General features: G+C 41.8%; 1 protein-coding gene across 1 annotated transcript in view; it reads right to left on the bottom strand.

Annotated features, from left to right (window-relative positions):
- reck (reversion-inducing-cysteine-rich protein with kazal motifs) overlaps positions 1-25850 on the bottom strand; it is a 61694-nt gene that overhangs the window by 20859 nt on the left and 14985 nt on the right. The window contains exons 2-16 of the mRNA XM_072451131.1: positions 24765-24823; positions 24226-24300; positions 23188-23224; positions 20530-20615; positions 20407-20454; positions 20295-20328; positions 19281-19478; positions 18197-18461; positions 16452-16625; positions 10297-10509; positions 3893-4029; positions 2772-2912; positions 2461-2649; positions 2265-2387; positions 324-495 (exon numbers count right to left, since the gene is read on the bottom strand). Coding sequence (XP_072307232.1) covers positions 324-495; positions 2265-2387; positions 2461-2649; positions 2772-2912; positions 3893-4029; positions 10297-10509; positions 16452-16625; positions 18197-18461; positions 19281-19478; positions 20295-20328; positions 20407-20454; positions 20530-20615; positions 23188-23224; positions 24226-24300; positions 24765-24823 — 1951 coding nt within the window. The remainder of the gene's footprint in view (positions 1-323; positions 496-2264; positions 2388-2460; positions 2650-2771; positions 2913-3892; positions 4030-10296; positions 10510-16451; positions 16626-18196; positions 18462-19280; positions 19479-20294; positions 20329-20406; positions 20455-20529; positions 20616-23187; positions 23225-24225; positions 24301-24764; positions 24824-25850) is intronic.

Genomic DNA, 25850 nt, shown 5'->3' with positions numbered 1-25850 from the left:
AATATTAAAAATGTAAAATAGCTTGATAACTTTTTTGTTTATATTTTAGATAAAACAACTACAAAAAAGAAAGTTTATATTTCTTTCAGTGACAGTTTTTTTGTTTTTTTCTAAATTGAATAGAGCACACACAAAAAAGAAAAAGAAGGAAATATATATATATTTTAAAAAGCACATTTACTTTTCATTCTTTACAGGTGACTAAAGTACATAATAGTTCAATAGATTAATTTACAGCCCAAAGGTGTGTAAATTCTTGTGTATTTTCATGTGTAAGTTGTGTTAGTGCTGCATGTTGTAAACTGCACAGTTGCATGTTCTACCTCTGGCTCCTGGGGCAGGGCTTGCTGGCACAGGGGTTAGACAGCCGACACTGTCCGAACACAAACTGGTGGTCCTTGAAGCCCATGCAGCGGGCCACACAGGCGCTGGGGTAGGTGCGCCCGTTAGCCGCACACACAGGGATGAAGTGGTCTGGACAGCTGCAGGGAAGACCTACGGAGGACGAGCCGTTAGACATAAGGAGGCCTCAAAAAAGCTATGTCATGTCGAATTAAAATCATCTCATATGTTTATTCTCATTAATGACACGCGCATACGACAGTCCATCAGCCTTGTGTTTGCTTTAAATCTGAATTAATAGTTTGTATGTTTATTGGCTAATTATGGCACATTTACAGAAATGTCTATTAATATGCACTCTCCCCAAAATAAATACATAAATAGATAGATAGATGGATAAATAGATGGATAGATAGATAGTGTGTTTGAGAAATCTTGCATTGTCCTGCAACTGAGGCTCGATTGCTCAGAAAAGTCCTGTTTTTACCTACCCCCTATCCCCGCATCATCGTATTCCCCACATCCCTGCACTTAGTTATGATTATTTGAAAGACTCTGAGTGACACATGTAAAGTTCTAAAATGTCATGTAGCCACTTTTCAAAAATAAAAACACATAGATGACATTAGCATGTGACGATGAAGAGGCGGGGCTTAAGAGTTCTACATGAAGTCAATGGACCCGTTTCGAGTACAAACCCGTTTTAAATCAATTTTGCGGTTTACAATCCAACACCCACACTTTATTTCACTAAATGAGTGTGCGAGGTTGATCTGTACAGGATCTGGACTGAAATGGACTAACCCACTGTGGCACTTTCAGCAACTTAAACCTTTTATTACGTTGACAATTGAGATTGCTCCGTCCTTCATCCTCTCTTGCTTTCACTTCTCACACTCAGGACCCAAGAATTACAGAGAAACAGCCCACTAAAGTCTTCAAACTGAGAAAGACGCTAAATGCTTTATTAAATATCTGCTCTTAGAAATAGTGATCGATCTGAGTTTTCCTCATGTGTCATTGATCAAAACGGAGATGTTCTACTTTGGTCTAGGACTAAACACAGACTGAAACAGGACTCTATAAGACCTACTGTGTGGTGAGCAAAAAGGAGCAGTAGATACACGGGACAGTCACAGGATTAGACACTTTTAATTTGAAAGAATATGTTCAGCTGCAAAAGTGCCTATGACGGTTTTCATGATTCTGTAATTTTGACTTTGTTTAGTGTATTTATACCTGTTATACTTATAAATCATAGTGTTACACCAATCAAGTAGGTATTTGTGGAGAAAAGTTGAAAAATCTGTTGAAAATGACAGGAAGTGACATCACACTAGAGACATTCATTCCAGTCAAAGTTTATGCATTAACTACACAAAATAAACTCTTTTCTTTTGACATTCTAAACATAATTCAAAAACATACAGGTGCTCTTCTATATTTTCATTTGTCAAATAAAAAATGGTGCCATTAGATTAGTTTTTTCTCAGATTTTGCTGGGTAATTTCCAACTGTGATGTCATCAATCACAAACAGGAAGTGAATTTATAAACCTAAAGAATGAGTTATACTGGGATAATCTTTTTAAATATTTTTCGGCAAAATTTTAAATATACAAAACAACTGCATTTTAGTTCAATGAGTCGTCAATGAGGCACTTTAAATTATTTTTGAAATCTAGATAATAGGAAAATATTATACATTGGGACCAAATTTACAGATTACTACAAAAATAAAGTAACAAATATATATCCTATACACCAGATGCTTGAAACGCCGCTGGCCTGGACCAATATATAATATACACCGGCCTGTCCCACTGGCAGTATCTTCGGTAACAAGTGTTTCTTTTTAAACCCTGTGGATGTGACTTTGGTTCGTGTTTGCGCTTGTTTGTGGGGTGAGCGGGGGGGACATACCGGTGAAGTGGCGTCTGTCCCGCTCAGAGCTGGCCTCGCTCAGACACTCTCTGGTGGAGCACACTGTGTCTCCGGAGAAGCAGGAGCAGTGGTGACAGTCGATCTGGAAGGACGTCCCGTGACCTGCACGACGGACGCAGACAAACAAGATCAGATTGACTTTATTCGTTCATTCGTTCGTCAGCCGCGTACTTACTCTTCCTCTGCCCCCCCACCATGCAGGCCTTGCTGGTGTCCACGCAGGGCATCTCCACGCAGTTCTCCAGGCGACCACTGGCCCCGCAGCTGCACACCTCGAAGCACCCGGCCGGAGCGCTGCGGGTGGGCACCTGGATCAGAGCGTCCTGCTGCACCAGGAACTCCGACGCCTCGCCCAGTTTACACGCTGAAAACACATTTCAGGAGCTCAAAAAATGCACAACACCAGAACTGTACACGTTACTGCTACTACGACGGCTACTACTATACGTGGCTGTATTAGGCACTGGTCTGTGATACTCGTAGTACCTGGCACACAGATGTAGGGGAGGCAGATGTCGTCCAGGCAACCCCGGCGGTTCACCTGACACAGGTGGTTACTGGGGCAGGGGCTGGGGTTGCACGGGTGGATCACTTCCTCCGCCACGTTGTCCGGGTGGATGCTGGGAGCTGCACACAGACGCACACCAGCATCATTCTGTGTCTCTGTGTTGTTTTTATATATTGTTTTTCATGTCAAATATATTCATCCTTTATTATTGATGCGTAAACAATGTAAGATGTGGACTAGTGTAAGGTGGATCAAATGAAATGAATAAATAAAATAAATAAAATAAATAAAATAAATAAAATAAATAAAATAAATAAAATAAATAAAATAAATAAAATAAATAAAATAAAATACAATAAATTACATTAAATTACATTAAATACATTAAAATAAATAGGACTTGAGAGGTGGAATATATGCCGCGTTCAAGTCATCCTCGGTCAGACCTTTCCAGTTCCGACTTGTAAATTCACACTGGAACACCCTTACATCTCGGAATTCCTACTTGGAAACTCAGACAATACTTCAGAACTCTGAGTTTATCCATGTTAGACAGTCCATTTGGATGAAGTTATATATCCAACAGTAAAATTATATATGTGTTATTCTCCTTAAGTTTCTTTTTACTGTCCGCTCTATCTGCTGCTGTGCTATATTAATGTTGCTAACATCTACATGGAGCTGATGACAACAAAAGCAGGAATTCACTCTCAAACTTTATAAACTGTAAATGTAATAACAATGTCCAGGTTACTAAATTAACTTAAAATGATCTGAATATTGGTTGATTTGTATTATTTGTACTGCTCATTGTTTTCCCATCTGACAAGTGTAGTGTAGTAGTAGACAGTTTTTTTAAGCTCTTGGTCCCGTCGCGCCATTTGCGCTTGGACTCGATATTGTCGCTTACTCAAAAGTAATATGTCTGCTCTATTTGAACATTTGATTACTCGTAGAGAAAGTGGTATAAAAAAAAACACCTCTGTGATTGGAGGATTAAACCAAGCGCATTTAAGATGGTATGATGATTGGGCCTCAGACCTCCTGCCATGGACACATGTCTTGACTACTACACTATATAAGCAGTGGTGTCGCTCACTCAGGTACGTGTGCAGAGGGATGCAGCGCTCCGGGTCGTCCACCGGGGACAGCAGCTCACAGATCCTCTCGGGGGTCTGGCCCTCGTGGAAGCGCCTCCTGTCTCCACACTGGGTCAGGATCTCCACACAGTCAGACCTGCACACGCACGTTTACAGCACGTTACTATGACAGCAGTAGAAGATACATAAGTACTAGGTGAATATCACTGCTCCCACAGGAAGGTAAAGACAACATGGACAAAGCGTCAAATTGGAAACATAGGGTTCCATCTGACTTTTAAAAAAAAAATAATTTAGTATGTTCTTGTTCCTGAATATCTGTACAGGGATTTGGCAGGGTTTGGTGCATTTTATTAGGTTCATATGTGCACAAATCCATTGCCCCGTTCCATTGTGCTCTATGAGTGGTCAGAACTTCCCTGAACGCTGTTAGAACCCATAGTTCCATTTTTGAATTTATTTTTTATTTTCTAATTATGAATTAATGTTAATGTTTCACAAAGACAAAACAACATAAACTGCAGTTATAAGGTTTTAAATTATTATTATTCGTTTTTTTTAAAGCTATTTTTAATATAAAACAACAAAAACATACATAAGAATCCCATAGTTCTAAGGCAATAAATCTGTGTTCATGTTCATACTATTTTTAAAGACATATTTAAACAAATTCCAAGGATATGTATTTGCAAAGTAAATACAGTATGTGAATCTTGTGTATTATCTTGTAAGGTTTTTACTTTATCCTAAAAAAGCATGGATATTAAATATTTTAATTGCAGTAATATTAACCATAATCAGGCCAAGACATTTTGACTCCTAAACAACAAATTCGTATCTTCCTTCCACCTCAAATGTAAGTCTTTAATAAATTCTATTAATACTGTTATAGAGTCCTTCAACAGCTCTAAAGTCTGGAATAGAGGCAAAATGAAGTAGACCACAGAACATTTTCTATCATTAACTGACCACAGATCTAAATGCTTTGGTCAACCTGCTTCCGAAGAGTGCACACGCTTTTTTGCTCGCTCCGCTTGCTATCGCTGCTTTCCTTATTTATTTTGCTTTTTAATCAGTTTTTGTCTTCCAAACATTTTTGCTTTAGACTTTTTCAAGTAAACCAAGGATTTTAAGAACATTTTTCCAGTTTTAACGACATATCTGACGCCAGCGACATGTCCGGGAGAAGAAGGGAGAAAGACTGTGAACGCTGTCGGAAATATCAACAAGAAATTAATGAGCTGAAAACACGGATATTTGTTTTGGAATCTGAAAAAGTTCTTCACGATACCATTCCTGTGTCGACCGACGGTAAGAAGAGCACACGTTTTACAAGAAAAACTGCTACTTTCAACCTAAACCGCAGTGACTCTGTGTCGTTTCCAAAACTGTCTAAAAACCAGAAAGACCAGGCTGTTTCTTGGAACAAACTTGGAGCAAAGCCTAAACGATACAAAGATAACGTGAAGTCACCTAAAATACAGCTCACCAACAGATTTTTACCACTTTCAGAGATGGAATTAAATGAAAAAAGGAAAGATGACGTGGCCAAAATACAGCGAGGAGGATCTGTGCCAGAAGCCAAGGTCACGCAGATTGTTTTAGTTGGGGACGGCGCGATAAGTCACGTGACGCATGAAAAGATAAACACACATTCTTTTCCAAGCGCCACTGTTTCTGAGATAACGTCACTCCTTCCAAATATTATGGCTAAGCATGGAGGAGCTAAACAGCTGATTGTGCACGTGGGTGCAGTGGACATGCGGCGGGAACAGACTGAAGTTTTGAAAAAAGACTTCTTGAAGTTATTCGACGTGCTTGATAAAATGGAAATGAAAACATTCATAAGTGGACCTCTTCCAAACATCGACAGGAGGATAAACAAGTTTAGCCGGCTTCTTCAGCTGAACACATGGCTGTCCAAAGAGTGTTCCCCGAGAGGACTACACTACTTTGAGAACTTCTATCTATTCTGGAAACGAGAGGACCTGTTTAAGAGAAATGGCCCCCACCTATGCAGAGGTGGAGTGAGGGTGCTGACAGAGAACCTGCTCCACGCTCTGAGGCATTGGACTGGGCCTGGACAGGGTCCTGAGCAGATAGTTAGAGAAGAGAGGAATGAGAGAAGAATTCCTGCTCCATCAGCCAGAGACCGAGCCAATGTTTCAACATCAAAAGCACCACAACCTCAGCCTCCACCAAAGGATTCATCAGCAGCTGCTCCACCACCACCAGCAAAGGATTCAGCTCCAGCTGCTCCACATTCACCTCCACCGCCTCCAGCAAAGGAACAATCTTCAAAGGCCTTGGACCCATCTGTGACAAGCCCAACAATATCCCTGTCATCGCCCCTGCCTTCACACCAGCCCTGGGTTCCCCCTACAACATCTACTCCCACTAAAGATTCATCATTCTCCTTCTCATCTCCACTCTCACCCATGGGCCTTCCCAGCCATTTTGAAAGTCTGATCAAATCAGGCATTAAGATGGCTCCACTCACGCCCAATATAGCAAGGGCTATGCCGACTACACCAACAAAAGCCCCACCACCCATCCCCCCTCGCCTCTCACCTGGTCCCAAACTCTCCTTGGCTACAAAAGCCCCACCACCCATCCAACTTCGCCTTTCACCTGGTATCTCCCATAGCTAGGATGCACTGGGTCTCAGCGTTGCCGGGACTTATTGTCACATTAAAAATCAAACCAACCCGGGGCCCTATGTAAAAAGAGCCCCCCCTAGTGCTATTTCTGTAGTCACATCATCACAGAGATGGAAAAACAAAATGCGAGTCAGGCCCAATCTGAGAAATGTGATTCATATTCCCTGTGAAAAGATAAAGCCCAGTCTCACTGAAACTAGTCTGAAACTTGCTGTGCTAAATGTCAGATCCTTATGTAACAAATCTCTCTTAATTAATAATTTTATTTCTTCTTATAATCTTGATTTTATGTTTTTAACTGAAACATGGCTTGACAAAAACACAGGAAATGTAGTTCTGATAGAATCTGCTCCACCCAACTTTAAGTTTGAATCTGAAACACAAGAAAACAAAAAAGGGGGGTGGAGTCTGTGCTGTCTTTAGAGATGAAATAATTACCCGCAGGTTGTCTTTTGGGGTGTTTTCATCATTTGAGTATGTATCCTTTAAAATGGAGCTAAAACGGTCTCCATCCATTCTCTTCATTGATACATACAAGCCTCCCCAGCACTGCCAAAGTTTTATTGATGATTTTACTGAGATGCTTTCAGTCATATGCACAGACTTTGATGGTTTGGTCATTACAGGTGATTTCAATGTGCATGTTGATAATATTTGTGACAGAAACGCTAAAGAGCTTGATGCTGTCCTTGAAACCTTCAGTCTTACTCAGCATGTGAGAGGCCCCACCCACAGCAAAGGACACACTCTAGATCTCATAATTACAAAGGGGGTAAATATTTCAAATGTTAATGTGATCGATGTTGCTCTGTCTGATCATTTCTGTGTCTTCTTTGACCTGTCTGTTTCTCCCAAACCTCCGGTTGGTCCTGCAGTTGTTCAGAGGAGACACATAAGTGATGGCACAGGTGCACTGTTTATGGAAATGATAAACTTTGAAAATGTCTCATGTTCTAATGTAAATGATTTGTTGAACTCTGTTACATCTAGTGTTTTGAATGTTCTGGACACCATCGCCCCTATAAAGGCTAAAATGGTTAAAAATAAGCAGAAGGCGCCGTGGAGAAATGATGATTCGGTCAGGGCACAGAAAAGGGAGTGCCGCAGGGCCGAACGGAAATGGCGCAAGTCAAAGCTCCAGGTTCAAAAAGAGATTTACAAAGAAAAGCTGAACATGTACAACCTAATCTTATGTATAACTAGGGAAAGATATTTTTCTGAAATAATTGGAAGCTGCAGTAACAACTCGCGTGTCCTGTTTGCCACAGTAAACAGATTAACAAACCCTCCAGCTCAGCTGCCGTTAGAACTCATTTCCACATCCAAGTGTAATGAGTTTGCATTATTCTTTAATGACAAAGTTCAGGGCATTAAAAATGCTATAAATCCCACAATGCAAAAAATTACCCTAAAACCACCAAGACACTTAGAGCTAACTCACTTTGCACCAGTAACTGACAAAACTGTCCATGAGATCATCACCAGTCTGAGTTCATCTACATGCTGCCTTGATGTGTTACCCACCAGATTTCTAAAGTCTGTGCTGAACAGTTTGTTAGCACCATTCACTCACATAGTTAACATGTCGCTTCAATCTGGAACATTCCCAATGTCTTTGAAAACTGCGGTCATAAAGCCTCTCCTAAAGAAGAGCAGTCTTGATGCCGCAGTACTGAGTCATTACCGGCCCATCTCTAATCTGCCATTTTTGGGCAAAGTCCTTGAAAAGGTTGTTTACCAACAGCTCACAGATTTCCTCTTAATAAACAACTCATTTGATGTTTTTCAGTCAGGTTTTAGACCTCATCACAGCACTGAGACTGCTCTTGTCAAGGTGACAAATGACATCCGCCTGAACACTGACACGGGCAAAGCCTCAGTCTTAATTCTGTTAGATCTGAGTGCTGCTTTTGACACTGTCGATCATGGGATCCTCTTACAGAGACTAGAGGACTGGGTGGGCATCACTGGCACTGCCCTAAACTGGTTAAGGTCCTATCTGGAAGACAGGAAGTACTTTGTTGAAATTGGTAGCTGTGTCTCGGACCACATGACCCTGACCTGTGGAGTGCCCCAAGGGTCAGTCCAGGGTCCCCTTCTGTTCAACCTCTACATGCTGCCGTTAGGTCAGTTGATACGCAGTGAAAATGTGTCCTATCACAATTATGCAGACAACACTCAGATCTATGTTTCACTATCGGCAGGTGACTATGGACCAGTAGATTCACTCTGTCACTGCATCCAACAGATCAGTTTGTGGATGCAAAACAACTTTCTCCAGCTGAACTCAAACAAGACTGAAATCATCGTTTTTGGCCCACAGAAACAAAGAGAAAGTGTTAGCGGTCACCTCCAGAGTCTCGCTCTAAAACCTACAAACCAATTAAGAAATCTGGGGGTAATAATGGACTCAGACTTGAACTTTAATAGCCACGTCAAATCAATAACATCAGCAGCTTTTTACCATCTAAAAAACATTGCCAAAATCAAAAATATAGTGTCAAAACCAGATTTAGAGAGACTTATCCATGCGTTTGTCTCCAGTAGATTAGACTACTGTAACGGCCTGTTCACTGGCCTCTCCAAACGAGTTGTAAAACAGCTGCAGTACATCCAGAACGCTGCTGCTCGGGTCCTGACTAGAACCAGGAAGTATGATCACATTAGTCCTGTTCTCAGGTCTCTGCACTGGCTCCCTGTGGCTCAGAGAATAGACTTTAAAGCAGCTCAGCTTGTGTACAAGTCTCTCCATGGCCTAGCACCAAAGTACATCTTGGATATGTTAGTGCCATATGAACCATCTCGGACTCAGAGGACCTCAGGGACCGGCCTCTTGCTGGTGCCCAGAGTCAGGACTAAACATGGGGAATCTGCGTTTCAGTTTTATGCAGCTAAAATCTGGAACAGTCTTCCTGAAGATGTGAGACAGGCTTCTACTCTGACAATGTTCAAATCTAAGCTAAAAACAGTTTTGTTTAGCTGCGCATATGACTGAAAGGATTTTTTCTTTGCACTCTTCTCTTTTGTTTGTGATTTTATTAGTTTAGAAAATCAGTTGGATTGATAATTTTTAATTTAGTTAATTTTATTGTATTTCTGTTTCTGTAATTTCTTTGTGATTTGAATGCATTTTTCCTGCTGTGTGAAGCACTTTGAATTGCCTTGTGTATGAAATGTGCTCTACAAATAAACTTGCCTTGCCTTGCCTTCAATTTGAATTTCCAGTATAGAAATGTCAGTTAATTTGCATTTCTATTACATTAACAGAAAAATATAGATTTTGCTTTAAAATCTCCCAAAAAGCATGATTTACTGTAAAGTAAGTAATATATCCGCAGATAAATGGAAAACGATTGTGCGGTCAACGTCTCTGGAAGTATTTGCCCAGTAAAACCTAAACATCATGATTTCGCCTTCAACCAAAATGTCATGTAAAATACAACAGTAAATGTCTTTAAACCAGGCTCTGACTTCACTCTCATGTATCTGAGTGCTTTACATTCGACACAACCACCTTGATTTGTCATATTTAGCGATATTCTGAAGTTAATCTCAGAAATCACATCATGTTCCACTTCACTTTTGCTCCATTCCAGAGTTAGAATGCTTTTGTTTACACTTTGAAAGGGTCTGTAGCAGCACGTGAACATCAATATAATATAGGCTACAGTTTGGTTCCACTTGTTGTTAGCTGTGTGCTGAGTCTCTCCTGACAGTGCGCCTCCTGCTGGTGGGACTCATACTTGCAGATGAGGCTGCCTCGGGACCTGCTGTGGCAGGGCTTGATCTGCAGCACACAGGCTACAGTCTTCCAGGTCTCGGGGAGGCACTTCCTTATGTCCAGCACCGGGATGTTCATGAAGGGCATCTTGATGGTGCCGTTGGACCACAGTTTGAAGTCGTTCATGGCGCCCTGGTCCGACTGGACGTTACAGCTGCGGAACAGTTCTGTGGGCCTGGAAACACGGACAAGCAATAAAACATGTTAGGAAGACTTTCTAATTGCATTTTTGTTCTGTTTTTAAATGTACAAAAAAAAAACACAAACATAACACTAAACGTGACAAAAAGAGAAAAAATACATGTCCCAATGTCCCATCTAGTACAAAGTTTGTCAAATTTGTCCATTTTTCAACTCAAGTTTTAATGTCATTTTTCCCTTGTTATACTGTCAGTTCAGTCTCGTTTGTTTTATCCACTTTTTCGCGATGGCCTTTTTTTCTGCTACTAGAAGAATACCCCAAATATATTAGTTTACTGAGTCCAAGGCAGGAGTTACATACATCATGAAAACATATGATAATGAGGGGCCGCTTGAGTGTGAGAAGGACTTTTTAAATGCTGTTTAGTTAGAGGCAAAAATGTGATCTTATTTACATTTAATTATACTGACGATAAAATAAGAAAATATATGTGTTGATAAAGAGATTAAGTATAATCTATAATGTATCAATTAAAATATAGTTGTATATAATCTTACTTAAATTTTAATGTATAGGGCTAGGTCCGGTCCATAAGAGGTGATGAAATCAAATCCAAGACAAACAATCCAACTGATTAATCATAAAACAAAATATGAAAACATATTCAGACCAAAAATATAACAGTACTACAAACTACTAAAATAAGGAAAGAAAAAATGTAAGACTATTATAGTGATACAATACTTTATTGTGTTTATTATCTAATGATGATCCAAAAATGTTGAACTTTGTCATTATTTATTTGGGATTTGCTCGACAAACTTGACATATTAAACTTCTTAAAGTCTTAAATCTTAACCTCAGAGGAGCCAAACTCTTGCATCACATATTTTATTCATCTCTCGCTGTTTTGGTCTGATTGCAGTTTAGAAAAATGATGTGCACGTTTTATGTTTTAGTCATTTTGCTAGAACACAATAAAGTCACCTCTTGGACTAATGTGGCTAAAGGAGCAGGAAGATGTATGTACTAGTGTAATAAGTAGTAGTAATATGAAGTAAAACTAAACATTCAGAACATTCTAAACACTTAAAACCTTCTGTCACCACTAGGTGGCAGTATAATGGCCCAAAATGTGGACACCAGAACTTTGTAGAGAAAAAAATTAGTCTTGTGGTCCAGCCAACCCAAAATGTGTTGTACACATATGTGTATATGTGTACAACACCTACACATATGTGTACAACACATACGTGTAGCACAGATAATGTCTAGGTCCAAGGAGGCTACAGTCCTTTCAACTGACAACTACCACATATTTCTGAGGCTATCATTCAAATATAATTTCACTTTATTTTATTTACGCTGACAGAGAAGATGCTGAATGTGGATAGGCTTCATAGCGGTCACATGTACTACCTGGGGTTGTGTTTATACAATTTTATGAGGAATTCTGAGTAAAAGTGTGCGTGCAGACAAAACTCCAGTGAGAATCATGTCTTTCTGTCGTGTCTGAAACCCCCACAGGTCAGAGTCAGGGTTTGAGGAGCAGACTGCACATTTCCACCCCAGGTTGTCTTTTTATACATTTTAACTGACAAATAAACAGCTGATAAATGAGACCCCTGAAGGTGTGTTACATGAGATAGCAAGACAAAGGAGTTAGAATATTCATTTTGATCTGTCAAATTTCTTTTAGACATGTTCGATTTATAATACTTGCTTGACTAAATACTAAATGCCCTGTGCATCATACAAATCCCCTTTATCCTAATACAATAGTTAGTTGGCTAGTAAAAAATGTGGTCGACTAAGACATAAGATATAATCAAAATCATATGGCAATAAGTCCTGATCCAAATAAAATAAAGTCAGAGCTATTAATCTAACTCCGCCTGAACGACTCATATCAAAGAAATCCAACCAATGCAGTTTAATATCCTTTCCTTGTCCACGACACACAGTAAACAAGACACAGTGTTCCACAGCAGAGCGGGGGAGCGGTGGTGGAGGGGCGGGGGAGTGGTGGTGGAGGGGCGGGGGTGCAGGGGCGGGGGAGCGGTGGTGGAGGGGCGGTGGTGGAGGGGCGGGGGAGCAGTGGTGGAGCGGCTGTGGTCAGTGATGACAGCTCTGGGCGGAGCTCTGGGTGTGTCCCCGTGGTAATGGAGGCCTTGTTTATCCAGCGCTGGACCGATGTAACGTGACTCATCAGGAGCTCACAGTGATTTAAGCACCAAACAGTGACTCACAATATGAGCACTTTCATTTCACAGACAGTTGAGTTGCTGGAGCTCAAGTGCATTGTTTTGTTGAAACCAAATGGTAAAAATGGAACAAACTACTTTGACCGTCGCCACGTTTCGACTGGCCCTCGTCCCCTACACGCACAGGAGCTCTTTTTATGGGTTTACCCACAGGCCGATACAGAAGTTATAAAAGTAGTATTTTCTATATATTGTTTTGTCATTTTAAACACTGTTTTAACTATTCAAATAATAACATTGCATCACGAGTGCATTTATTTAAGGATACATAATAACTGGATTCTGTTTCTATCAAGGGGTGGCAGGGTTAACTCTTTCCTAATCGGAGTATCGCAGTATCGGAGGACACAGGCGTGTTCACATGATTTCAAATCAAATACTAATGTACCCACAGAGAGGACAGTGCGGCCCCTGTTAGTGGCCCCTGTTAGTGGCCCCTGTTAGTGGCCCCTGTTAGTGGCCCCTGCGGCTCCAGTCTTCACAAAACAACTTTGAAGTCGTCAGGGCTCCGCTGGGCTATCACATACACGCTGGTATACTGCTATTATCAGTATGTTTGTTTATTAGCATGATGACGGAGGAATGTTCCCGTCTGAAGTCACTCCAGACAGAACTTTCTCCTGTGGTGAGCGTTTGATGATGCACCATGTCACTTTTCTTTTCTGAAGGGTCAAAAAGTACTGGGAACATGCAGCTTGTATAATGTATCCAGCTGCCTAAAAGAAGACTAAAATAGGCTGCACTAGATCATCAACTAGTTTTATATAAGCCAGGGGTCATCAACCTTTAGGGCCGAGGGCTCCTTTATGAGAACGGACTCACCTCGAGGGCCCGTTCAAGTAGTGTAAATGGGCCCATAATTACATTGGTAACAAAATAACATAACTATTAAACTGTGTGTAAATATTTGATTGAATATTTAAACCAGTGAGTGATAAGAACAAAATAACAGTTTAAACAAATATCAGGAAATCAGATAACTTTATATTAAATCTGGCACTAACTCATTCAATTAGTAAATTAATACTATTAAAATACAAGCAAAGAAGCAAAGCAAATGAAATGTGGCTCTGTTTAGACCTGGTTCAGTCCTGGGTGAGTCCTGGTTTGGGTTAGACCTGGTTCAGTCCTGGGTGAGTCCTGGTTTGGGTTAGACCTGGTTCAGTCCTGGGTGAGTCCTGGTTTGGGTTAGACCTGGTTCAGTCCTGTGTGAGTCCTGGTTTGGGTTAGTCCTGGTTCAGTCCTGGGCGAGTCCTGGTTTGGGTTAGTCCTGGTTCAGTCCTGTGTGAGTCCTGGTTTGGGTTAGTCCTGGTTCAGTCCTGTGTGAGTCCTGGTTTGGATTAGACCTGGTTCAGTCCTGGGTGAGTCCTGGTTTGGGTTGGACCTGGTTCAGTCCTGTGTGAGTCCTGGTTTGGGTTGGACCTGGTTCAGTCCTGGGTGAGTCCTGGTTTGGGTTAGACCTGGTTCAGTCCTGTGTGAGTCCTGGTTTGGGTTAGACCTGGTTCAGTCCTGGGTGAGTCCTGGTTTGGGTTAGTCCTGGTTCAGTCCTGTGTGAGTCCTGGTTTGGGTTAGACCTGGTTCAGTCCTGTGTGAGTCCTGGTTTGGGTTAGTCCTGGTTCAGTCCTGGGTGAGTCCTGGTTTGGGTTAGACCTGGTTCAGTCCTGTGTGAGTCCTGGTTTGGGTTAGTCCTGGTTCAGTCCTGGGTGAGTCCTGGTTTGGGTTAGACCTGGTTCAGTCCTGTGTGAGTCCTGGTTTGGATTAGACCTGGTTCAGTCCTGTGTGAGTCCTGGTTTGGGTTAGTCCTGGTTCAGTCCTGGGTGAGTCCTGGTTTGGGTTAGACCTGGTTCAGTCCTGGGTGAGTCCTGGTTTGGGTTAGACCTGGTTCAGTCCTGTGTGAGTCCTGGTTTGGGTTGGACCTGGTTCAGTCCTGTGTGAGTCCTGGTTTGGGTTGGACCTGGTTCAGTCCTGGGTGAGTCCTGGTTTGGGTTAGTCCTGGTCCAGTCCTGGGTGAGTCCTGGTTTGGGTTAGACCTGGTTCAGTCCTGTGTGAGTCCTGGTTTGGGTTAGACCTGGTTCAGTCCTGTGTGAGTCCTGGTTTGGGTTAGACCTGGTTCAGTCCTGTGTGAGTCCTGGTTTGGGTTAGTCCTGGTTCAGTCCTGTGTGAGTCCTGGTTTGGATTAGACCTGGTTCAGTCCTGGGTGAGTCCTGGTTTGGGTTAGACCTGGTTCAGTCCTGGGTGAGTCCTGGTTTGGGTTAGTCCTGGTTCAGTCCTGTGTGAGTCCTGGTTTGGGTTAGACCTGGTTCAGTCCTGGGTGAGTCCTGGTTTGGGTTAGTCCTGGTTCAGTCCTGGGTGAGTCCTGGTTTGGGTTAGACCTGGTTCAGTCCTGGGTGAGTCCTGGTTTGGGTTAGTCCTGGTTCAGTCCTGTGTGAGTCCTGGTTTGGGTTAGACCTGGTTCAGTCCTGGGTGAGTCCTGGTTTGGGTTAGACCTGGTTCAGTCCTGGGTGAGTCCTGGTTTGGGTTAGACCTGCATGAGTTAGTCCTGGTTTGGTTCTGGGCTGGGCCTTGTTGTTCAACCAGTGCCAGGGGAACACTAGTTTTTTTTTACTGTATCACACAATCGTTTAATGTTATAATGGGGCATTTTAACTTCAAAACCAGAAAAGGCCTTAAAAGAACCACTGTTCCTGTTATAAATAATACAATTCGATCATGTTTTGGTGGATGGATCTAGTTCACACAAAATGACTCGCCCTAAAGGGAGTAAGAGAACACCCAACATTACAGCAGATATTTAAGGAGATGGAAAATGATCTCTGACCCGTCTTATGTCTTACACTCCCTCCACGAGCTCCAGACGCCGCTATCGGGTCACAACACAAGACTATAAAAACATACTTGTGTCAGGGAACCTCCTAAAGTCGGGCCCTAGAGCAGAGCGCTGATAGTTTATGGAGGTTTATGGAGTGTTTTTCATGTATTAATCTAGCGTCTGTGTCATGTTCTGTGTCTTATGTGTGGCAGCCTGTGTGTCCAAGACAAATTTACAAATTTATTTTGGGTCAAAACAAAACAAACACATAAAAGCAATTAGATGACCACCTAATGACATCACAAGGGGAACAGAGCTGTGAATGGGGAGAAGGCTAAATATACTGTATTCTCGCGGACTATAAGGCGCACTTAAAAGCCTTTAATTTCTCAAAAAACAACGATGAGCCTTATATATGGATGAATTAATATCTTGCAGCAACTGTCAAAAGATTGCAAAGAAAAGCTGCACACTCATTAATAACGTTTAACTGACTGACTTATCAGACTGTTTTGTATTTATATATGAAAAATGATTCAAAATAGACCATTCATTGACAGTGCGCCTTATAATCTTATAAATATAGTGCGGAAAATACGATACGTGACTTTTCAAACGCGCTAAAATGAAACAAAACCCAACTTCAGATGTATTTGACGACAACATTACAACATGGCAAGTTCAAAACGTTAATTTAGTATAATATTAGAACTAAACCCAGAATATCAAACACTAAAGCCTAACTAAACCCAACTTCAGATGTATTTGACGACAACATTACAACATGACAAGCTCAAAACGTTAATTTAGTATAATATTAGAACTAAACCCAGTATATTCACGCGGGCTTTAAGCACCGGTGAGCGGGCGTGTGTGCGGAGCAGCGGCCGAGCGTCACTGACCTGTTGTTGAAGTTGGTGCAGTAGCCCAGGTCCTTGCAGCCCAGTTGGCAGGGCTCCCTCACGTCGGACAGACAGCTGATGAGCTCGGCCTCCACCGGGTTGTACTCGCACAGCTGGTCGAAGTCCTGCCACGTCTGAGAGCCCCAGTTTGTGCTCATCTCCTCGCACATCTCTCTGCGGGTCACGGAAACAGGGGTTCAGTCCGCACGCACTCGCTACATTCTATAACGGTCACGTTTTAGATGTTTAAATGGCTTCACTGTACAATACTGCACTGTATTGCGTAGGGCCCTTGTCCAGTTTTGCCCCACTCTTTGTACGTCCAGTGTAAACCTGCAAATGTAAATCCCTGGAACTATTTAATCTGTTGAACCAGAGCCCACGATATTGGAATTCTACATCAATTCAAGTTTTCAAATCTTCATTCTGGAGCGACATAGGAAATCCAAAATATGAACTGCCATATGGATAATTGTCACGATTTTTCAAACTTTTAACTGTCACATCTACAACTTTGGTCAATATTTAATTCAATATATATATATATATATATATATATATATATATATATATATATATATATATATATATATATACATGACATTCCTCATCAATTGCTTTTTATGATTTGGATAAAGATACCCTATGTAACATTTCTGGTCACCTTGTTACAGTATGGTGTTAAACTTTAGTTCATTTTGAAATTGTTTCATGCGCAAAGGCTTTACTGTAGCGTAGGTAAAGCTCCGGGAATCCCCTTTATTCTGTTAATTTGTTGCGTAATGTTTAAATATTGATTATTTTAGCGCCGCTCCAAGAAAACCCCATGAGTCCAGAGCTAAGGTGGAGGGGGATCCGAGGACAAGTGAGTCAAGTGGAAGTAACACGGCGGGGCTGTGCTCAGAGCCCACTGTGGTGAGGAAACAAACCCAAGACGCCAAAGTGGTAACAACCGTGCATGTGCAAAGCCTTAAATCACTACACCACCGGCAAATAAATGCAAGATTAAGTACGTTGTGTATCGATCTACCAGAAAGGTTACGTAGTGCGCCTTTAAATAGAGGTTCAAAACACACATCCGACTGTTCACAACACAGCTAACAAGAAGACACAGAAAAGAATAGAGAGAATGAAGCAGCACAAAAAGAAAGTGAAAGATTCTCTAAACTGGCCTCAAATCTCACAAGAGGCTGGAGTTGAGGATTTGGAGAATTGGATCCCAGACAAGGGGGAGTTTATCGAGGAAAATAATTGGCAGGAGGCGTCCTCGTCCCACACGGAGACACACACAGAGACCCCTGCACACGACCCCTCGTCTAATCTCGGCGTCCAAACCTCCCTTTACCACCATTAGTTAATCAAGCAGAGCCTATATAAATGCCGGATTTCGATCAGGAGAGACGCAAACGAAGGCTAATAGAAGATAATGATTGAGAATGATGTGTAATGACTGTATGATAGACGTGGGCGGGGAATGCTGAGCGGTGTGAAGGAGGTGCAGAGCAGGAGGTGCAGAGCAGGAGGTGGGAGGAGCCGAGACACTGGTACTGGTATTACTCAAGTACAATGTAGTGGTGCAAGAAATGACTCGAGAAAGAGTAACTGTCTGGAAGTATCCTCTGATTTATAATGTAAAGTTGATGTTGATGTTGAAGCTCCTGCTCCTCCTCCTCCCCCTCCTCCTCCTGCACCTGCACCTACTCCTGCTCCTCCTGTTCATGTGATTCGTGTGATCCCGCTTGTACCTGCAGAGGGAGGTGTTGGCTTTGGCGCAGCAGTGCAGTTTGGCCTGATCCATCTTGGCGGGGTGGGGGGTCTCCTCTTCGGGCGGGGAGGGGGGATGAGCGCTGCCCAGGAAGCACTGCCACAGAGGGTCCTGGGGCAGCGGCTGAGAGCCACACTCCTTGATCAGACCCTCCATGATCTCGTGCTCTGTGTTCATGGTGCGAAGGATGCGACGACAAGCCACCTGACAGTGGCTCTGCTCGGCGCGGTCGCAGCAGTACAGGCCTGTGGGGGACAAGGCGGGGTCATGGCGGGGTCATGAGATCATACTTTGAACATATTTAAATGGTTCAATGTATCAAATGTCCAAATATGTAATAAAAGGAAAATAACATGTATCAAACCATCTGATGTTGTGGTATTTATTGTTGTCTTTTCTGTTTTCAAATCGAAATGTATATATTTGGTACATGTTTTATATAATTTTATCTCACAGAGTATGTGCTAATGTGTTTTTATTTATTGGTTGATTTTATTGAATGTTTAATTTGTGTTTTAGTATGCTTTGTTCGTTTGACTATTTTGTGTTGTGTTTTAACAGGCTAAAACCATGAAAAAGAGAACTTTTCTCATTGGGTTTTCCATGTATTAATTAGGGAAAAAAAGTATAAATGCCACTTAAATATATTTATTCAAAGTATCTTTTAATAGTCTAGTGAAACTATTGAAGCACAAAAACTTTCTCATTCTGGGTTTAGATTCGTGCCTTTTTTCCTGTGACACATTAATGCAAAGATTTTAGATATCTTATTTACTTATTTACTCAACCAGATGAAACCAAATGAATAGATAAAGTTGCCCCAGGACCTCCACTATATGAAACAACCGGGGTAATGAAGTTATTGCGTTTAATTTGAATGCAGTGACGATGCATGTGATTTAGTACTTGGCATTGATAATGTATTGCCACAAAGCGCACAGCAGGTTAAAGCTAGGGCTGTCTTTGAAATGTAGGTGATGCTTTGGTGCTTGGCGGGTGCTTTGCGGGTGATTTGTGGGTGCTTTGCGGGTGCTTTGCGGGTGCTTGGCGGGTGCGGCGCTCACTGTCCAGGGGGCTGCGGATGGGGTAGGACTTGGTAAAGTTGTTGACACAGCTGAGGAGCTGGCTGCTGTGGCTCTGGCAGTAGCCCTTCACGGCGCTGATCTGGGACGCGGTGAGGGTGGAGTCCGTCCTGAAGATGGCCTGGCAGTAGTCCCGGCAGATGGTGTGGCGGCCCGCGTAACTGCAGCACGTGGAACCAACTGCACCGATCACAGCATAAACAAGCAAAGAAATTGTTGTTAAAAAGGAATATATAAACATTTTAACCTTTTAACCTGTTTTCACCTACCCCCTATCCCCGCCCAAATCGCTATACTTAGTTGGAATGATTTTGAAAACTCTCAAATGTCATGTAGACACTTTTCAGAAATTAAAACATGTAAAGTAAATGGTGTAAAATCACTATGAAGAGGTGTGGCTTATCACTGTTAAGAGGCGGGGCTTATGTTTCTATTACTAAGTCGTTTTAGATCAATTTACAATAAACAAAAAGTAAAATGAAGATTCCAAAGCATTATGTCTCTTTTAAAGTATGTGTGACTGCTTTTGGCATATTTTTTTACGGGACAAATGGAAGAAACATCATAAGTTTGAAATATACTCAATAGTACATTTCACTAAAACATGGTTAACTTGATTATTTTAACCAAAAAAGGTAATTCCATAACCGTTACCAGGCAACCATACAGTAGACTAAAGCTGGTCTAAAGTTATTAAGACAAACATAAAACATATGACAACACTTTTATTTTCTTAAATAAACTGTTAGATTTTAATTTAATTTTTTTACGTGTATATTGTCTTTGCTTTTAGAATGGAATCTTGAGCATTGATGACAAAGAATACAAAGAAGGATTCTTGTCAGTGCTACTTCCTCTCTTTATTTATTTTCTATCCAACTTTTCTTCACAATGTACAACTTGACACTAACTATGATACATTTTAACACAGATATTAAAATACTAAAATGTCATAACATAACATTGTGTGTAAAACGTATAATAACGACAACGTACTTTCATTCTTGGTGATGCAGCCGTACAGCGGTTTCTGAAACAACAGAGAAAATACATATAAACCACGACCTGAAACACGCACAACATTCAGCAGTTAAAACCAAGGGCCCACCTCTGTGACCTTCTTGCAGACTTTAGTGATGTCACTCTTGGATGTGGCCTGCAGAGGAGCACATGTGAGCGCGGGACACAGAGGGACAGACAGGACAGACAGGGCAGGTGCAGAGGGACTCACCTGTTCACACTTGCGCCTGCACTCGGCTGAAATGGCCAGTTCACAGCAGCCTAAGCCCACCCAGCCCTCGGACTTCCTGGACACGCCTGCACCAAGCACATTTACATTACACTTACAATACATTTACAATACATTCAATAATACATTCATAATATTTCTGTCATGGTGCAGATGCAGTTTAACGCACCTCAAAGGCTGAGACATAAAGATCAATCCTTAAAGTGCCTGTTAGGTTTGGGCACTTTTCCTCCCTATTGGTTATAATAATATTTTGTCTGTTCAGTTTTTGTCTAATGATCTGTTTAGTTTTTTTTATTAGATTGGCTCCCGGCCGCGGGTGCGCGCCCTGGAGCCTTTAAATGGAGACCGGATGGGCTCATCTCTCTCTCTCAGCTCGGCTCCGCCCATCCCGCTACGGTCCCGCTTCGTAGACGCACTCGGCTCGCCTGCTCCCAGCTGGCTCTCAGTAGCAATAGCACTAGCCTGTTTTGTTTGGCCTGGTGGGACCGGTAGTCCCATTTTCGCTTTTGTTTGGGGCTAGATAGGGGGTTTGGTGTGTCTTATTTTTGTGCTTTAGGTAGAGGTGTCGGCACCGGCTTCGACGGCCCTATACGGGGCTGGCCCGGTGTCGCTCCTATTTTATTTCTGTTTGGCTGGCCCACCAGGTCCACCTTTCTTTTTATAACTTTGGGGTGATTTTTAGGGCACGGGGGTTCGGAATTTAGCATTTGTTTGGTGAAAACCTAATAAACTTGTTTAAAATTGTCTTCGTCTGCATGTTCGTTTTAAATATGTTAAACCTCTCTTCGGGGTCATAACAGTGCCTGTGAAAGGTTTTTACGATTTTCAAATTTTTACTTCATAGGGTGTATTTATACCGGTTCTAAATATAAATGATAGTTTTAATAATTTTTTTTAATCAATTGAGTAGGTATTTGTGGAGAAAACGTTGGAAAAATCTGTAGAAAATGACAGGAAGTGACATCATACTAGGGACATTCATTCCAGTCAAGGTTGATGTATAATTTACACAAAATAAACTAATTTCTCCAAAATAAAGTCGCTCTCATATATTTTTATTTGTCAAAAAATTATGAAAAAAATTGTGACATTAGAAGAGTTCTTGCCCAGTTTTTGCTGGGTTATTTCCTTTTGTGATGTCATCAATTACAGTCAGGAAGTAAAATTATACACCTAAGAAATGGGACAACATATTTATCAATTTGTTCTCTAATTCTTAGTTTGATGTATTGATGTAAGTTTTAACTCCAAAAAATGAGGCAGAATTTTAAGTTTTATTTTTTGCAAAAGTAAGATATATTTTATAGAAATACTAAATAAAAATCCCAAATCTTTTATTGTTTGTATTTGATATGTAAACAAAAATAAACATGAAATTTAAACCTGGTTCTGTCCGGTTTAGTCCCAAATATGTGTAACTTTGAAATTTTTTACACAGAACATGACTTAATTTTATATGAAAACATTACATGATAAAAATATAGTACATAAATACAAGTAAACTACAGATAAAGTTTCAAATTGATCTCTCTAAATTTCAGTTTAGTTTTTTCCTTTTCACGTGCAGTGTCACGCTTTCAGCCGGATGTTTACAGTGTGTTTATGTTGGTGTGACAGGTTGCATTCTGGGTATTGTAGTTTGAGACGCTCACTACCTGACATCACTGAACCACTGATAAAACAGATACTACAGTATATCAAAGCCCTGTAAAGTCACGTGAGTAAAGAAAAATGCTGCGTTCAGGTGGTCCTCATTTACATTCATGTGCTTTTTTATCTCGGAAACTCCTGATTTTGATGTCACCAATAATCACAGAGTCCACTTTTTAACTGCGTTTTAAAGAGCTAACAGTAAGATTTGTTGTTATTGTGCAAAAGTGTTCATGTGTAAATCTGTAGCTCTTATGACATGGACGACCCTCAAAAAACTAAAAGATTCACATAAACTGACTCATGAGCTTGACCCGAGTTCCTGAGTTCTTTTCCCGACTTGTGCGAGTGTTCATGCGTTCCCGAGGACAAATGTACTTGTGTTAGTCATACAGCTGTTATTGGTGGGCAATATTGAAAGAAATTAATATTCAATATTTTTTGAGTATCCCAATAATTATATTTAGACAATTATGTAAATCCAACAGAAATGTGTTAAACCATGTCTTTAATTAATCACACAAGTTATCAAAGCAATGGTATTTATGTATTTATTTATTTATTTGTCTATGGGAGTTTTTATTTATAGGAGATCTTCTACTGAAAGTGTTTTTCAGACTTCCTATAAGTGATCTGTTCTTTTCTTCTGTATCTACCTCTGTATCTTCCTGCGTTGCACCAATGAAATTTCCCAATGAGGGACAATAAAGGATTATCTTATCTTAAGTTCAGAAATATCACCATATACCCTTATTTGAAACCTTACCTTATTCAAATATACATTTTTATCACTTTTTGTCTCTTTTTTTTAACTATAAATTATTTACTTTTTACTCAAATTTTGCATATCTCAAAACAACGTTCACAATATTATCTACATTTTTAATAGCTGTGTAATAATTATGTTTTTAGACTCTTTTATTCTGGTCCAAACACAAGAGTTAGGTGAAGTGCAGAGCTGAAAACAGTGAAACAAAAAGCTTGTACCTGGGAGTGTGGAGTTGACACAAGTCCACAGTTCATTCTGCACAGAAGACAAAGTCATCATTTAAAGTGAGTAATAGTACATTTGCTGTGTAACTGATAAAGTCAAGTGTGAGTGTGGTGTGTGGTGAGGGGCTGCTGACTTCCTGTTGTGCCTCTGATATAAGCTCTCTCATTAGGGGCAGAGGAAGTGGTTTGGTGGTTACAGAACAAAGCACCTGGTCCCACCGCAGCTCTGCTCTGCGCCTGCACCGTGGATAATGGAACTCAGGCTCCTTCACACGCAGCGGAGCAGGGGCAGGGGCAGGAGCAGGGGCAGGAGCAGGAGCAGGGGGAGAAGGAGGAGCAGAGGCAGGAGCAGGGGGAGAAGGAGGAGCAGAGGCAGGAGCAGGAGCAGGGGGAGAAGGAGGAGCAGGGCAGGAGCAGGGGCGGGAGCAGGGGCAGGGGGAGAAGGAGGAACAGGGGCAGGAGCAGGGGCAGGAGCAGGGGCAAGGGGAGAAGGAGGAGCAGGGGCAGGAGCAGGGGCAGGAGCAGGGGCAGGGGAGAAGGAGGAACAGGGGCAGGAGCAGGAGCAGGAGCAGGGGCAAGGGGAGAAGGAGGAGAAGGGGCAGGAGCAGGGGCGGGAGCAGGGGCAGGGGGAGAAGGAGGAACAGGGGCAGAAGGTGGAGCGGGCGCAGGGGCAGGAACAGAAGGAGGAGCAGGAGCAGGGGCAGGATCAAGGACAGGAGCAGGAGCAGAAAGAGGAGCAGGGGCAGGATCAAGGACAGGAGCAGAAGGAGGAACAGGAGCAGGGGAAGGGGCAGAAGCAGGAGGAGGAGCAGGGACAGGAGCAGGATCAGGGACAGGAGCAGGAGCAGGGGCAGGAGAAGGTGCAGGGGCAGGAGGAGGAGGAAGGGCAGGGGCAGGAGCAGGAGCAGGGGCAGGAGCAGGGGCAGGAACAGAAGTGAAGCGCGTGTCGTCGGCGGGACAGCAGAACCGAAGCCGTAAACCAGTGTAAACCCCCGTAATGTCAAACAGGGAGGAGAAACGTGCTGGACTCACCATGGACTCGGGACAGTAGCTGGGCAGGCGCTGCAGCAGGTGCTTCAGACGGGACTCGCTCTTGATGGTGGCGAGCTGCGAACACGGCACATGTTAGCGAGCCGAGCGCTCACGCAAACACAAACAAAGGCGTGGCATTATTACGGTCTGGGCTGGAAAACGAGTAAATATGAAACAGTCGGAGCGTAAAACTGTATTTGTGACGATGTAACCGCTTCTCAAATCTAGGGCTGCGTTCCAAAGCTCTGGGGCCGTTGTCAGGTGATGTGTCATTAGTGAGTGCAGAGCCTTCATTTAGAGGGCGGGGCAGGCTCTGGTGATTATAACCTGCTCCTGCCTCAAATGTTCACATGTGGTCGCTCGGCAACCGCACATCGCACGCCCACTTTCCTCCACTACGGTGCTGGAGATGTGGAATGGTCAGAAGGTTCCTCGGTTTAAACGTGAAATGTGTTGTGCACTTAGGAAGAGGAAGTAGGAGATGAATAAGGAGAGAGGAGATGAATAAGGAGAGGAAAGAGGAGACAGTAAAGGTGTACCTGGTCACAAGCCTCTTTACAGGGGGAGTATTCCGGGGCATGGTTACAGCACAGCGGGTCTGGAAACAAGAAGAAACTTTGAAAAATTAGCAGCAAATACATTTTATTTTCTGTTTTTATGTATTATATTTAAAACAATGTCTGAACAAAACTATTCACAAGTATTTTCATGTCATGTGTGCTTTTGAAGTACTTTGTGTGTACTTTAAAGGTGCTCTATGTCACTTTTCTGGTGGAATTTGCCTGGAATGTTTCACAATATGGCATTAAACTTGCCGATGACACCACCACCATGTCGGATCTGTGGAGGGGTGTGGTGAGAATGCATGTTTTTCTGTTGTGTCTTCTGTTGTGTGTTAAGGCCTGAAATGAGATATAAGGTGGAACTTATATGAGCAGAGAGTTTGATCCCTGAGCGGAAAGTTTTGTGTCAGAATTTTAAACATTAGCCTCAAAGCGATTAAAAAAGAAACAAAACAAACTCCATGAATACTTAGCTTGTTAGAAACCTTTTTTGCACGATATACCAGTATTGCTTCAGAAAATATAATAATAAAATGATCCTATTCAAACTATTATGTCACTGACACAGTAAATGTAAAATATTGTTAAAAAACTGAGCCGGAAGAAACACTTTAGAAGTCAGTTAGAATCTGTAATTAGTCATAGAAGTCGATCTTCTTTAGCTCAAATCATACAATCAACAATACAAACCAAACAATTTCCACATCTGTGCAAAGAAAACAACATGGTAAATAATAAAACATATTTTCATAAATGTTTTATAGTCTGTCTAGTCCAGATAAATATTACAATCATCAAAATACCCAATAAGATACATTTTTATGCAGGTAATAGCATAACAATAGCATTTATATTGCGGATATGACTGCTTTTTTTAAACCATAACTTTAAACTGTGAATGTTTTCAGAGTAAACAGAACTCTCTAACATAAGCTTTCATTCGGTATCTAAAAAAAAAAAAAGTATTCTTATCTTAACAATAGCTAGCCACAAGTTAGCATAGCGGGCCGACAATAGCACAGAGCTGCAGTGTCCTGGCTGAACTCGATATGAAGTACACTA

The sequence above is a fragment of the Eucyclogobius newberryi genome, unplaced genomic scaffold (assembly GCF_026437365.1).
Source record: "Eucyclogobius newberryi isolate DKJ021-1_F unplaced genomic scaffold, fEucNew1.0.hap1 SCAF_18, whole genome shotgun sequence".
In the NCBI taxonomy this organism is placed as follows: Eukaryota; Metazoa; Chordata; class Actinopteri; order Gobiiformes; family Gobiidae; genus Eucyclogobius; species Eucyclogobius newberryi.
The sequence above is the reverse complement of the archived record's forward strand: the minus strand, read 5'-3'. Positions and strand labels throughout refer to the sequence as shown.